Source organism: Pelophylax lessonae, assembly GCF_965119305.1.
Source record: "Pelophylax lessonae genome assembly, chromosome: 11".
NCBI lineage: Eukaryota > Metazoa > Chordata > Amphibia > Anura > Ranidae > Pelophylax > Pelophylax lessonae.
Genome location: NC_138778.1, coordinates 173,628,237 through 173,643,098, shown reverse-complemented (window position 1 = coordinate 173,643,098; position 14,862 = coordinate 173,628,237). Strand labels below are relative to the sequence as shown.

General features: G+C 43.6%; 1 protein-coding gene across 1 annotated transcript in view; it reads left to right on the top strand.

Annotated features, from left to right (window-relative positions):
• The first annotated feature begins 2,632 nt into the window (after window positions 1-2,632).
• Window positions 2,633-14,862, top strand: part of SLC35B1 (solute carrier family 35 member B1) — a 71,336-nt gene continuing 59,106 nt past the window's right edge. Inside the window, exon 1 of the mRNA XM_082271295.1 lies at window positions 2,633-2,721. Within this exon, the coding sequence (XP_082127421.1) occupies window positions 2,654-2,721 (68 nt within the window). The 5' untranslated portion in view covers window positions 2,633-2,653. The remainder of the gene's footprint in view (window positions 2,722-14,862) is intronic.

Sequence of the window (14,862 nt, the reverse complement as noted above, 5' to 3'; positions counted from 1 at the left end):
ACTCAGTTGAACAACAAACTGAAATCTTTTAGGTGGAGGGAAGTAAAAATAAAAAAATAAAATAATATGGTTGCCTAAGTGTGCACCCCCTTAACCACTTTAGCCCCGGAGGATTTGGCTGCTCAAAGACCAGGCCCCTTTTTTGCGATTCGGCACTGCGTGAATTTAATGGACAATTGCGCGGTCGTGCGATGCTGTACCCAAATGAAATTGATGTGCTTTTTTTCCCCACAAACAGAACTTTCTTTTGGTGGTATTTGATCACCTGTGCGATTTTTATTTTTTGCGCTATAAACAAAAAAAGAGTGACAATTTTGAAAAAATAACAATATTTTTCACATTTTTTTATATGAAATTCTCAACAAAAAAATTTAAAAATCAAATTTTTTTAACATTTTAGGCCAATTTGTTTTCTGCTACATATTTTTGGTAAAAAAAAAATCGCAATAAGCGTATTTAGATTGGTTTGCGCAAAATTTATTGCGTTTACTAACTACGGGAAAGATTTATGTAATTTTTATTGTTTTTTTTACTAGTAATGCCGGCAATCTGTGATTTTTTTTGCGGGACTGTGACATTGCGGCGGACAGATCGGACCCCTGACTGACATTTTTGACACTTTTCGGGGTACCAGTGACATTACTACAGTAATCAGTGCTAAACATATGCACTGTTACTGTAAAAATGACACTGGCAGGGAAGGGGTTAACATTACAGGTGATCAAGGGGTTAAGTGTGTCCCTAGGGGCGTGATTCTGACTGTCAGGGGGCGTGGCTTGTGAAGTAATCAAAGAGACATGTGATCCTATACAGCAGGATCACATAGCCTCTGTGAATACTTCAGTGAGAATGACAGACGGCTGTGTTTACATCAGCCGTCTGTCTTTCTCCCTCTGCTGCGGGAGATTGTGAGTGGCCGGCGGCCATCGGAGCTGCCGGTCACACACGCTGGCTTTCCAGGGAACGAGTGGGGGTGGGAGCGCTCCACCGGCGGCGCACGTTCGCCCCCTAGAGTCTCCTGAGCGAGCGACATAGTACTACATCGCCTTGCCCAGGAGCAGGCTTCCTGCCGCAGTAAAACTGCGTCGGGTGGTCGTTATGTAATACTTTGTTGAACCACCTTTTGATTTTATTACAGCACTCAGCCTTTTTGGGTCTGAGTCTATCAGCATGGCATATCTTGACTTGGCAGTATTTGCCCACTCTTCTTTACAAAAATACTCCAAATCTGTCAGATTGCGAGGACATCTCCTGTGCACAGCCCTCTTCAGATCACCCAACAGATTTTCATTCGGATTCAGGTCTGGGCTCTTGCTTGGCCATTCCAAAACTTTCCATAACTTAAATCTTCTTCTGGTGAAGCCATTCCTTTTTTGATTTGAATGTATGCTTTGGGTCCTTGTCATGCTGAAAGATGAAGTTCCTCTTCATCTTAGCAGAAGCCTGAAGGTTTTGTGCCAATAGTGACCAGGATTTGGAACTGTTCATAATTCCCTCCACCTTGACTAAGGCCCCTCCCTGTTCCAGCTGAAGAAAAACAGCCCCAAAGCATGATGCTGCCACCGCCATGCTTCACTGTGGGTATGGTGTTTTTTTTGGTGATGTGCAGTTTTTGCACCAAACATATCTTTTGGAATTATGGCCAAAACGTTCAACCTTGGTTTCATCAGACCAGAACACATTTTCCCACATGATTTTGGGAGACTTCAGATGGGTTTTTGCAAAATTTAGCTGGGCTTGGAAGTTTTTCTTTGTAAGAAAAGGCTTCCGTCTTGCCACTCTACCCCATAGCCCAGACATATGAAGAAAACGGGAAATTGTCACGTGTGGCACCCAGCCAGTACTTGCCAGATATTCCTGCAGCTCCTTTAATATTGCTGTAGGCCTCTTGGCAGCCTCCCTGACCAGTTTTCTTCTCATCTTTTCATCAATTTTGGAGGGACGTCCAGTTCTTTGTAATGTCACTGTTGTGCCATATTTTCTCCACTTGATTATGACTGTCTTCACTGTGTTCCATGGTATATCTAATGCCTTGGAAATTCTTTTGTACCCTTCTCCTGACTAATACCTTTTAACAATGAGATCCCCCTGATGCTTTTGGAAGCTCTCTGCAGACCATGGCTTTTACTATAGGATGCGACTCAGAAAATGTCAGGAAAGACCTACTAGAACAGCTGAACTTTATTTGGGGTTAATCAGAGGCACTTTAAATGATGGCAGGTGTGTACCGACTCCTATTTAACATGAGTTTAAATGTGATTGCTTATTTCTGAACACAGCTACATCCCCAGTTATAGGAGGGTGTGCACACTTATGCAACCACATTATTTTATTTCTTTTTATTTTTGCTTCTCCCCCGAAAAGATTTCAGTTTGTTTTTCAATTGAGTTTATAGGTCACACTAAAGGTGAAAAAAGTTCTGAAATTATTTATCTTGGTCTCATTTTTTTTTTTACATCACAGAAACCTGACATTTTAACAGGGGTATGTAGACTTTTTATATCCATTGAATTTTTTTGAATTTTCTGGCATCAGAGCAGTTAATCTGTCAGAGCACACAATCCCTATAATTATGTCTTGCAAATGATGCTTTTTTTTTTCAGAAAGAGGTTCCAGACTTCCTGTTCGGAGCCGTGGATAAACTCTGCAAGGAATGAATGTGAAAGATGAAGTGTCAGTGGTCTCGGATCCCTCTGCTTGTGAAGATGTCTCAGCTGACAGGTAGGTGGTGATCCCCTCCCCTACCATCAACTATTCCCCAGATGCTTGGGAATATGCATGCGCGTACTGTAATTATCCGATGGTGGCCGCTTCGTCTTCAGCTCAGTCTAGGAAACTTACAAAACTTGCCAAGGAAGACGCTAAATACGCAGTTTGATCTTATAGGATAAAAAAGTCAACAAATCATAACATGGAGAACACGAAGAGTGCCGACGTGGAACCTGGCACCGAAGGGAAAGATTAAACAGTAAAGTAGCCTTCTGGAGACTGCGAAATGTCGGCTTACTGCTTTCCAAAGCTCCAGCTATTGCATCCATTAACCTGTTGCTGCCAACGCAACACGTGTGGGTGGTGGCAAAAGCATGGCCTTTAGCGCCCACGCACCGCACATACTGTATGCATCAGTGGGCGGCTGATGTTTTTGTGCATAGAGCGCGCTTAGTGTGCGCTCCCAACCTGTCAAAGACAGCTCTTAGTTCAGACTAACAATCGGTAGCCAACAGGATCAATCATTGATCATGTGACCATTGTGACAGCCAATCATAATGGCCACATGATCGCTGATTCTTCCAGCACCCGAGCATTCAGAACCTTCTAACCACTTCTGGACCGGAAGGTTTTCTCCCTTAATGACCAGGCCATTTTTTGCAATTCGGCACTGCGTTACTTTAACCTCCCTGGCGGTCTGATTATGTTCATATTTCTGTGCTAAAAGTGTTGCATTGTTTTGCATAGAAATCTGTTGTTTCACATTCTAAAACTCACTTTCCCCTGCGATCCTCCTCCGTCCTCCCCCACCGTCCTTCCGCTGTCCTCCCGCTGTCCTTCCACTGTGTGCTCGGCCGATGCCAGCGCCTGTTTTCCAGTTCCCTCCCTGTGAGCGTTGCGACGCAGGGGGGTGGGACCGGCGGCAAATTCAAAAATGTAAATACACTAAATGACATGGTACAAAGCTGTGATCCTAACGGATTACACTGTATCATGCCATTTCACCACAGGATTGCACCTGGTGACTTTTCCAGTGCCCTGCCTGTGCTTTTCCAGTTCTTTGTGCCTGGAAAATAGAGAACGACCATGGCGTCTAAAAAGCATTATTTTTGCGCAAAAGCAGTTTTAGACAAACTGGAAAACAGCGACAGCAAAACAGAGTTACTTGAAGAACTGAGCAATAGCAATTTGTGGGAAAATTCGTCATCAGGTACGGAAAGTGACGACAGCGACGATTCTGATGTCTCTTTCTGGGGAGACAAGTCTGAAAAAAAAAAAAAACAAAACAATATTTTTCACTTTCTGCTATATAACATTCCTAAAAAAAAATTAAAAATCAATTTTTTTTCATCCTCTTAGGCCAATTTGTATTCTGCTACGTATTTTTGGTAAAAAAAAAATCCCAATAAGCGTATTTTGATTTTTGACACTTTTGGGGGGGACCAGTGACAGTACTACAGTAATCAGTGCTATAAATATGCACTGTTACTGTAATAATGACACTGGCAGGGAAGGGGTTAACCCAGGGGTGATCAAAGGGTTAAGTGTGAGCTTATGGGGGTGTTTTCTAACTGTATGGGGGAGGTACTTCTGGAATCAACACAGAGACCTGTGATCCTAAATATGAAGATCACAGGTGCTCTGTGTTCATTCCAGAGAGAACAACAGTCTGCTGTGTTTACAACAGCAGACTGTTGTTCTCTCTCAGCTGGGAGCGATCGTGGGTTCCCGTCGGCAATTGCTGCCACCGGTCCTGTGGATCAGCTTCCCTGCTTCCTAATGGGGGCAGACGCGCGCCTGCTGGAGCACTCCCGCCAACTGATGTACAGGCACGCCGGTTCACGCACCTGAGCCAGCCTGCCGCAGTATATCTGTGATATTGACAGGAGAAGAGAGCAGATTGATGGAGGGATGAACTCATCAGCCTGAGTTTTCCCTTTTAACTATCCAGGCACAGGTTGGAGAAGGAGAGGAGACCTGTATTTGAAAATGAAACAAAAGAAAAAAAAAGAAAGAAAAAAAAATCAGGTGTTCTCCCCTGCCTGGCTCTGAGGAAGAGGCACGGCCTCGAAACGCGTTAGCCCTTCGTCTCCACGAGACATGGACTTACATTAAGGACGTTGTTCTATGGAATTGCGATATGGAGATGCTGGATTTTATCGCATTTTTGTGAGTAGTTCATTTTTATTTTTCCAATAAAAGCCCACTCAGGATAATGCGCTAGGCTGGTGCGCCCTTTTCTTTGTTTTTATTTGCAGTTCTCCCCTGCCTAACAGGGTTGTGTTGTGTGGCAGAGCTGTGTAAATCTTGGGACTGGATAGACAGGAATACAGCCCTTTGACTGACAAAAATCCCCCATATATTTATTTCTGTTTCAATCATTTTTATTGATATTTTGATAGTAAAAAAGCAACAGGAGTGCTGTAAAGTGTTGAGCATCGAACAATCCTCGAATGCTCTACTTAGACAAATAGAAATGGTGCATGGTGGGGGAAACAGAACAACATGGAGTCTTAGCAATCAAATGATATCTTCTCGAAGGTCCTGGGTGTACACCTAACCGTAAAGTGAACCAAATGAGAATGTTTTATATAAAAACCAGAGGCGTAACTAGAACCTTCAGGGCCCCGATGCAAGAAACCATGAAGGGCCCCCCAGACCCCTGGCCGGGGCCCTTCCCTTCAAGCCCGGGGCTCTTCCCACTAATCCTGGGGCTCTTTACTCTCATTGCATGGCCTTTTATTATGGTCCCGCATCAGGATCCTTTCACAAGTTCTGCAGTGGGCCCCCTTCCTGCAATCTTGGGGCCTCCCCACAGTGGTGAAATGCCAGGGCCCGGTCGCAAGTGTGACCTTTGAGATCCTAGAAGTTCACCCACTGGTTTGCTACCGGGCCCCCTGGAGCATGGGGCCCGGTAGCGATTGCAACCCCTGCAACCCCTGTAGTTACGCCCCTGATAAAAACATGGATATAGAGCATCCTTTCAAAACAGAGGAACCCTTGCAATAACTTTCCAGTCTCAGGGAAACCCTGCTAAAATTTCCATATCTACAACTTTTGCCACATTTCAGGCTTCAAACATAAAGATATAAAGCTGTAATTTTTTGTGAAGAATCAACAACAAGTGGGACCCAATCATGAAGTGGAACGAAATTTATTGGATATTTCAAACTTTGTTAACAAATAAAAAACTGAAAAATTGGGCGTGCAAAATTATTCAGCCCCTTTACTTTCAGTGCAGCAAACTCTCTCCAGAAGTTCAGTGAGGATCTCTGAATGATCCAATGTTGACCTAAATGACTAATGATGATAAATAGAATCCACCTGTGTGTAATCAAGTCTCTGTATAAATGCACCTGCACTGTGATAGTCTCAGAGGTCCGTTTAACCACTTTACTACCAGTCACGTAACCTCTACGTCGGCTGACTTTGAGTGGTTATACCGGGATGATGCCTCTAGCTAGAGGCATCATCCCGGTACCGTTGTTTGAAGCCAACGGTCGGCTTTCCGTCGGTAATGATCGATGCGGCTCGGGAGCCGCTCGATCGTTACCCGGGGGGGCGGGAGGGGACGTCCCCCCCCTCCCGCCGCCTTCCGCGGCTTTGCTCGGGGCTACCGTCCCACCGGGAGCCCCGAGCACCCAGCCGGCACGTCCGCCGGCTGGATGGAGTCCCGATGAATGCCGGAAACGGCATCGATCGGGTCTCCGATGACGTAACCCGGAGGCGGCGTCCATGACGTCACTTCCGGGTTACTGTGCTGCAAAAGGCGGCAGATTTGAAAAACGGCTGTATGCAAAAATGCCGTTTTCGGCGTTTTGCATACAGGGAAGTGTAGTGGAGGGGTCTAGGGTCTTTTAGACCCTCGATCCCTCCATAAAGTGTACCTGTCACAACATATTGCTGTCACCAGGGATGTTTACATTGCTTGTGACAGCAATAAAAGTGATCAGATTTTTTTTTTTTTTAAAAACCTGTAATAAAGTTTAAAAAAAAAGAAAAAATAAATAGGAAAAAAAAAAAAAAAGAAATTTAGCCGTCCCCGTCACCGTTAGCTCGCGCACAAAAAAAAACGTATACGCAAGTCGAGCCGCAAATGAAATCGCTGTTCAAACCACACATGTGAGGTATCGCCGCGATCGCCAGAGCGTGGGCAATAATTAAAAAAAAAGAGCTACACTCTAACTCTAAACTGGTAACCGTTAAATAAATTTAAAGCGTCGCAGATTGAGATCTCTATTGACCGTAGTTTGTCGCCATCCCACGGGGGGGCGCAATTTTAAACCGTAACATGTTTGGTATCTATTTACTCGGCGTGACATCATCTTTCACAATATACAAAAAAAATGGGCTAACTTTACTGTTTAGTATTTTTTAAATGCAGTGAAATGTGATTTTTCAAATTTTTTCCAAAAAAATGGCGTTTTAAAGACCGCTGCGCAAATACCGCGTGACAAAAAATTTTGCAATGACCGACATTTTATTCTCCAGAGTCTTTGCTAAAAAAATATATATAATGTTTGGGGGTTCTAAGTAGTTTTCTAGGAAAAAATACTGGTTTTAACTTGTGAACAAAAAGTGTCCGAAATAGGGCTGGGGCTAAAGTGGTTAAACCACAGAGAGCATCATGAAGAACAAGGAACACACCAGGCAGGTCCGAGATACTGTTGTGGAGAAGTTTAAAGCCGGATTTGGATACAAAAAGATTTCCCAAGCTTTAAACATCCCAAGGAGCACTGTGCAAGCGATAATATTGAAATGGAAGGAGTATCAGACCACTGCAAATCTACGAAGACCTGGCCGTCCCTCTAAACTTTCAGCTCATACAAGGAGAAGACTGATCAGAGATGCAGCCAAGAGGCCCATGATCACTCTGGATGAACTGCAGAGATCTACAGCCTAGGTGGGAGACTCTGTCCATAGGACAACAATCAGCATGTTCTACTTTTTTTTTTTGGGAACTGGAAAGCTCTGGAACTGACCGCACTGGTGTGAACTATGCCATTGGAAGCCATATAACCTACTTTCCATGCATTTTTTATTAAATACGCACTGGACTGCATGTGGTGTGAACTGGCCCTATAACAGAAAGTATAAAATATTGTTTTTTTTTTAAATATTTTCCAGTCTTTTCTTATTTATATACCAAAAAATCAAAAACCAAGAGGTGATCAAATACTACTAAAATAAATCTCTATTTGTGTGAAAAAAATTATATAAATTTAATTTGGGTACAGTGTTGCATGACCAGTTAACCACTTCAGCCCTGGAAGGTTTACCCCCCTTCATGACCAGGCCATTGTTTGCGATTTGGCACTGCGTTACTTTACCCGACAATTGCACGGTCCTGCGATGCTGTTCCAAATAAAATTGATGTCCTTTTTTTCCAACAAATAGAGCTTTCTTTTGGTGGTATTTGATCACCGAATTTTATCTTTTGCACTATAAACAAAAAAGGCCATCAATTTAAAAAAAAAAAAAAAAAGCTATATTTCTTACTTTTTGCTATAAAACATATTCAATAAAAAAATGTAAAAAATTGAATTTCTTCATCAATTTAGGCAATATGTATTCTGATACACGTTTATGCTAAATAAAATCCCAATAAGCATATATTGATAGTTTTTGCGTCTACAAACTATGGGATAGATTTATGGAATTTTTTATTTTTTTATTTTATTTTTTTTAGTAATGGTGCCGGTCAGTGATTTTTTAGCAGGATTGTGACATTTTAGCAGACAAATCTGACACCAATGTTGGCCATACGCTATACGAATAATCGTTCAAACTCATTTTGGAAAAACGAACACTCAACTGTGAGGGAAAACGATAGTGCCATCATATAATGACCGATAAATTGTTCAATGGACATAAATTAATCAGTTTTTTGTTAGTTTTTTTAAAATATACCGAGAGCAAACAGTTTGGACGAGAAACACATTAACCTTTTAATTTATCATTCGTTCGGCAGAAAATTTCCAAACTTGTCCTTTGTTTTTTAAGGCTCAAAAATGTCACAACCGATTTATGCCCATTAACTGGCCGAAAAAGGAACAAACTGTCCAGTGACCAAATTTCGGCCGATTTTTTGTATAATGTATGGCCAGCATAAATGAAACTTTTTGGGGACCAGTGACACCAATGCAGTGATCAGTGCTAAAAAAAATGCACTGTCACTGTACTAATGACATTGGCAGGAAAGGGGTTAACATCAGGGGCGATCAAAGGGTTGTGTGTTCCCTGGGAGTGCTTGCTAACTATGGGGGAGATTTTGACTGGGGGAAAACAGAGATCTGTATTCCTGTTAAGTACATAGGCAGAGCGCCGTTCTGCCTCTCTCACTAATGATCGCCGGGTTCCAGCGAACATTGAGTCCGCCGAACCTGCTGATTGGCTCCCACTGTGTCCAATCGCAGGTCGCGGGGGTGGCGCGCCAGACCCAGTGCACAAAATCACGTACAGGTATGACAGTTCGCACAGGAGGGCTGCCCTGCCGCAGTATACCTGCGTGGGGCGGTTCAGAACAGGGTAAAGTAGTGCAGTGCAAAATAGCAAAAAAATGGCCGGGTCATGGAGGGGGTTAAACCTTCTGGACCTGAAATGGTTATAAAATACTTGTCTATGCAGGTTTTGACGGCCGTGTGAATGAGGCCATGTGAATTAGGCTGTGTGAATGAGGCCATGTGAATGAGGCCGTGCGAATGGGGCTGTGCGAATGAGGCCGTGCGAATGGGGCTGTGCGAATGAGGCCGTGCGAATGAGGCCGTGCGAACCAGGCCGTGTGAATGAGGCCGTGTGAATGAGGCCGTGGGAATGAGGCCGTGGGAATGAGGCCGTGTGAATGAGGCCATGCGAATGAGGCCGTGTGTATGAGGCCGTGTGAATGAGGCCGTGCGAATGAGGCCGTGAGAATGAGGCTGTGTAAATGAGGCCGTGTGAATGAGGCAGTGTAAATGAGGCCGTGTGAATGAGGCCGTGTGAATGAGGCAGTGTAAATGAGGCCGTGTGAATGAGTCCGTGCGAATGAGGCCGTGCGAATGAGGCCGTATGAATGAGGCCGTGGGAATGAGGCCGTGTAAATGAGGCCGTGTGAATGAGGCCGTGTGAATGAGGCCGTGCGAATGAGGCCGTGCGAATGAGGCCGTGTAAATGAGGCCGTGCGAATGAGGCCGTGCGAATGAGGCCGTGCGAATGAGGCCGTGGGAATGAGGCCGTGTGAATGAGGCCGTGTGAATGAGGCCGTGCGAATGAGGCCGTGGGAATGAGGCCGTGTGAATGAGGCCGTGGGAATGAGGCCGTGCGAATGAGGCCGTGCGAATGAGGCCGTGTGAATGAGGCCGTGCGAATGAGGCCGTGTGAATGAGGCCGTGTGAATGAGGCCGTGTGAACGAGGCCGTGTGAACTCAATTAGGATCCTTGTTGGAGTTCCCCTTTAACCACTTGCCGACCGCCAGAAGTACATATACTGCAGCAGGTCGGCTCTGTCCCACGAAACAAAGTAACTGTACGACTGTTAGTGGGGGTGCGCCTGTGTGCCTATTTGTCACAGTGGGAGCCAATCAGATCGCTCCCCGTGGAGACAGAACGGTGGTCTGCCATTCTAAACACGGCAGACCAATGTTCTATCAGTTAAGAACACAGGGATCTTGTGTTCCTCTTATTTAGGAAACACAGGTCTCTGTGTTAATTCAGTGAATACATCCTCCACACAGTTATAAAACACCCCCTAGGGACACATTTAATCCTTTGATCGCCCCTGGTGTTAACCCCTCCCCTGCCAGTGTCATTAGTAAAATAACATTTTTTAGCACTGATTACTGTAGTAATGTCACTGGTACCCCCAAAAGTGTCACAAATGTTAGGCGTACCTCCCAATTTTCTGAGATAGGAATGAGGGACACCTATTAGCAAAGGTATGTAGGCATAGGACACACCCCCTGCCACGCCCCCTTAAATGAGAATTATAAAAAAAAAAAAAAAATTAGTTAAACCCACAAGTGCTTTTGTTTTTTTACCGCTACTATTTCTTTATATTGGATTTTGAAATGTACAAATGCAGCAATTTAGAAACTGGATGAAGAGTTTAACACTGGGAAACACTTTTTGAAAGATAAATAGTGCATTTTATATACAACTATATAGATCAGAGCAAAATGAGGGACAAATGAGGAGGAAAGAGGGACATAGAGACTTTGTTCCAAATCAGGGACAGTTGGGAGCTATGAGTTAGGTGTCCGATCTGCCGCAATGTTGCAAAATCGCTGATTGCCGCCATTACCAGTTAAAACATTTTTTTTAAAAAATGACAAATCTTTCCCCTAGTTTGTGGACGCGATAACTTTTGCACAAACCAATCAAAATACACTTATTGGGATTTTTTTTTTTTTTTTACAAAAAATATGTAGCAGAATACAAATTGGCCTAAAATGATGAAAAAATTGATTTTTTATTTTTTTATTGGGAATGTTATATAGCAGAAAGAAAAAAATATTGTTTTTTTTTTTTTTTTCAGAATTGTCGCTCTTTTTTTGTTTATAGTGTAAAAAATAAAATCGCAGAGGTGATCAAATACCACCAAAATAAAGCTCTATTTGTGGTAATAAAAGGATATCAATTTTATTTGGGTACAGCGTGGCATGACGGCGCAATTGTCCGTTAAATTAACGCAGTGCCGTATCACAAAAAATGGCCTGGTCATTAAGGTGGGGTAAAACCTTCCAGTCCAGAAGTGGTTCCAGTGGTATAGGAAGAAGCAGGCAGTGTTTTGCTCTTTGTATTCCGTGCCATCCCTCCGCCCTTTCGCTGTTTGAATTCCATGAAGAGATCCCCCTATTTAATAATAGCTTTAATTATATTTGTTCATCTTCCCATCGGTGTATTCCTTGGCTCTCCGCACCTCATTGGCTCTCTCCGGAGACGTACGACTTCTCCCCCACAATGCACACCGGTTCTCATCAATCCACATGTCTGTGAAATTACACCTGCGTGGTCGTACCCCGCTCGCATTTGCATAATATTTTCAATTAGCGGCACGCACAGATGTGCGCTCCAAGAAATGACCTGCTTTAGCTGCACATATTAGGCAATTTAAATGCATCTGATCTCACACACAAAGCACCGGCACATTACAAAGATCCACATCTATTCCCTCCATCTCAAGTGTACCTGTCAGGTATACTAAGCAGGGGAATCATTACTGTATTTAAAGCTTTACTTTAGGTAAAAAAAAATTTTTTCCCAATAATCAGCACAAGGGATGTTACATTTAAGAGTCCCTTGTGCTGTCAGATGTCATAGGGGAAATCTGAAGTCCCCTACCCCCTTCAGCCATAATCTCTGCTGCTGCAGGGGTTAATACAGTCGCTGGACCTGTCATAGACACTCATCTAGAGGGATGACTATACCCACTCTTTTTACCCCCCCCCCCTCCTCCATTCATAGAAGCTTTACTATTGCTTCCAGCAATGAAAACCGATCTATGAATGGGGGAAGTGGACCTTTCATTCAAAGTAATGTGTAGGGGGGGTTGTAATGAGCTTTAAGGTGTACTAAGACCTTTCATTCAACTGCCCATCCTCCATTCATATAAGCTGTACTATAATGGGGGGGCGGGGTTTTGGGAGGAGGTCAATCAACAGACACCCTCCCAGAACTACACACCCACGCTGTGGCCATCTTTAGAGTCGGCAAGTCGGCTTAACAACTTTGGCAAAAAAAAAGAAACCTAGAAGCCGATTGGTCTCTACACAGAGCTGCATCAGATTCTGCACTCTCCAGTTTAAGCAAATCAACCCATGGCCTCCTCGCTGCCTGTCAAATGCCCTCTGAAGAGTGATTCACCACGGATCGCTTTTCAGAGGTGAGGCAGTACAGCCACATGTATAAACGAGTCCTACAGGAGCTTCCTGTAATAAAGACCGGTTACTGCTGCTCTCTCTCCTTGTGCAGGGTGATTGGTCTTGTCTCCCCTCCTCCCTCCTGTAGTTTTTCTGCAGGCAGCCTGTAGTGGGTGGAGCCAAATAGGTCCCTCCCACAGCTCTGCTCTCTGCACAGGCTATGTACAGCAATAGTGAGGATGTTACTGCTACTTATACAAGATAATATCTGGGTTGGCAAAGATATTTGGTGCACACAGTGGATTTATATATATATATATATATATATATTGTGGCACTGAAGAATATATTTAAATGACATCTTTTGTGCCCGGAGTTTAGCTTTAGGATGGAGGCAGTTCAGCGGCGATTTTAGATGTGGTTTAAATGTGAATTTTTGGGGCTGGCAGCCCCCAGTATCTTTAACCAGTTGACCTCTGGAAGATTTACCCCCCCCCCCCCTTAATGAGAAGGGCTTTTTTTTTGTGATTTATTAACTGAAAATTGCGCGGTGGTGCGATGCTGTACCCAAAAAAAGAAAAAGAAAATTGATAAAAAGTGACGTCCTTTTTTCCCCCACAAATAGAGCTTTCTTTTGGTGGTATTTGATCACCTCTGCGTTTTTTTTTTTTGTACTATAAACAATTAAAAAATAAAAATAAAAATGATTTTTCACTTTCTGCTATAAAACTGATCCAATAAAAAAAATGTTAAAAAATCGAATTTCTTCATCAATTTAGGCCAATATGTATTCTGTTACAAATCTTTGGTAAATAAAAAATCCCAATAAGCCTATACTGATTGGTTTGTGCAAAATGCATTGCATCTACAAACTATGGGATATTTTTACTTATTTATTTTTACTAGTAATGGCGGCGATCAGCGACTTATAGCGGGACTGCAATATTGCGATGAGCAAATCAGACACAAACTGACATTTTTACACTTTTTTTGGGGGACCAGTGACATTACTACAGTAATAAGTGCTAAAAATATGCACTGTCACTGTACTAATGGCACTGGGTGGGAAGGGACGATCAAAGGGTTAACTGTGTGCCTAGCCAGTGTTTTAGCGTAGTGTGGGAGGTGCTTTTACTAAGAGAAGACAAAGATCCATGTCCCTGCTTTGCCATGCCTTCCTTACTGACAGAACAGGGATCTGCCTTGTTTACATAGAGAGAGATAGCTGGTCTACCTGTGTACCAAATGATCAGCGGGTGCCGGCAGACATTGAGTCCACAGAACCCGCCGATCAGCTGCTGCTGTGTATTAATACAGGATGACCGGGCCTGCGGTGGCGCGCCTGCACGCCCTTAACCTGGAAGCGCCAGATCTCATACTAGGTACATGATCCAGGGCAGTAGAGCCACCTTGTTGCCGTATATCTAACATAGCTCCCAACTGTCCCTGATTTCGAGGCAATGTCCCTCTTTCAGTACAAAGTCCCTCTGTCCCTCTTCCCTCCTCATGTGTCCCTCATTGTGGCCTGATCTATACAGTTGTATATATAATGCACTATTTATCTTTCAGAAAGTGTTTCCCAGTGCTAAACCTTTCATCCAATTGGTAAATTCCAAAAGCCAATATATAGGAATAGTAGTAGGAAAAAAGCACTTGTGGGTTTAACCAATCATTTTTTTTGTAGAATTCTCATTTAAAAAGGGGCGTGGCATGGGGGTGTGTCCTATGCCTTCATACTTTTGCTAATAGGTGTCCCTCGTTCCCATGTCAAAAAATTGGGAGGTATGTATCTAAGTGATAAGGTTGGCAAGTGGTAACATTAGCTGGTAGTTAAGGAGCGGCCATGGCAAGCCGGCCGCCGGGTCCTTACCAATGGATGACACAACAGCTGTCAGCGGGATTCCCCACTGACAGCTGAATGTAAAAAAAAAAAAAAAATATTACCTAAGGGTCTGGTATGTATTTGGGGGTTGGGGGCCCCATGGCATTTTTGAAAAAAAATTTGGAGTGGGGTTCCCCTTAAAATCTGTACCAGACCCTAAGTGCCTGGTATGGATTAGGGGGGGGGGGCTCTGTTTTTTTTCCGGATCAAATCTGTGTTCAAAACTGATGACGTGCAATTCAGATGCGTTCCAATAGCCGGCAATAGCCTGGAATTCACATCTGAATCGCATCGCAGTGCTCAGAAAACGCACAGGACTCTTTCAATTCGCAGCGGATTTGCACTACCGCTGCACTGCACATACTCCATAGACAAGGCTGCCGGTTCACATGTCATGCGAATCGGATGCAATTCAAAACGCATCCAATTTGCATA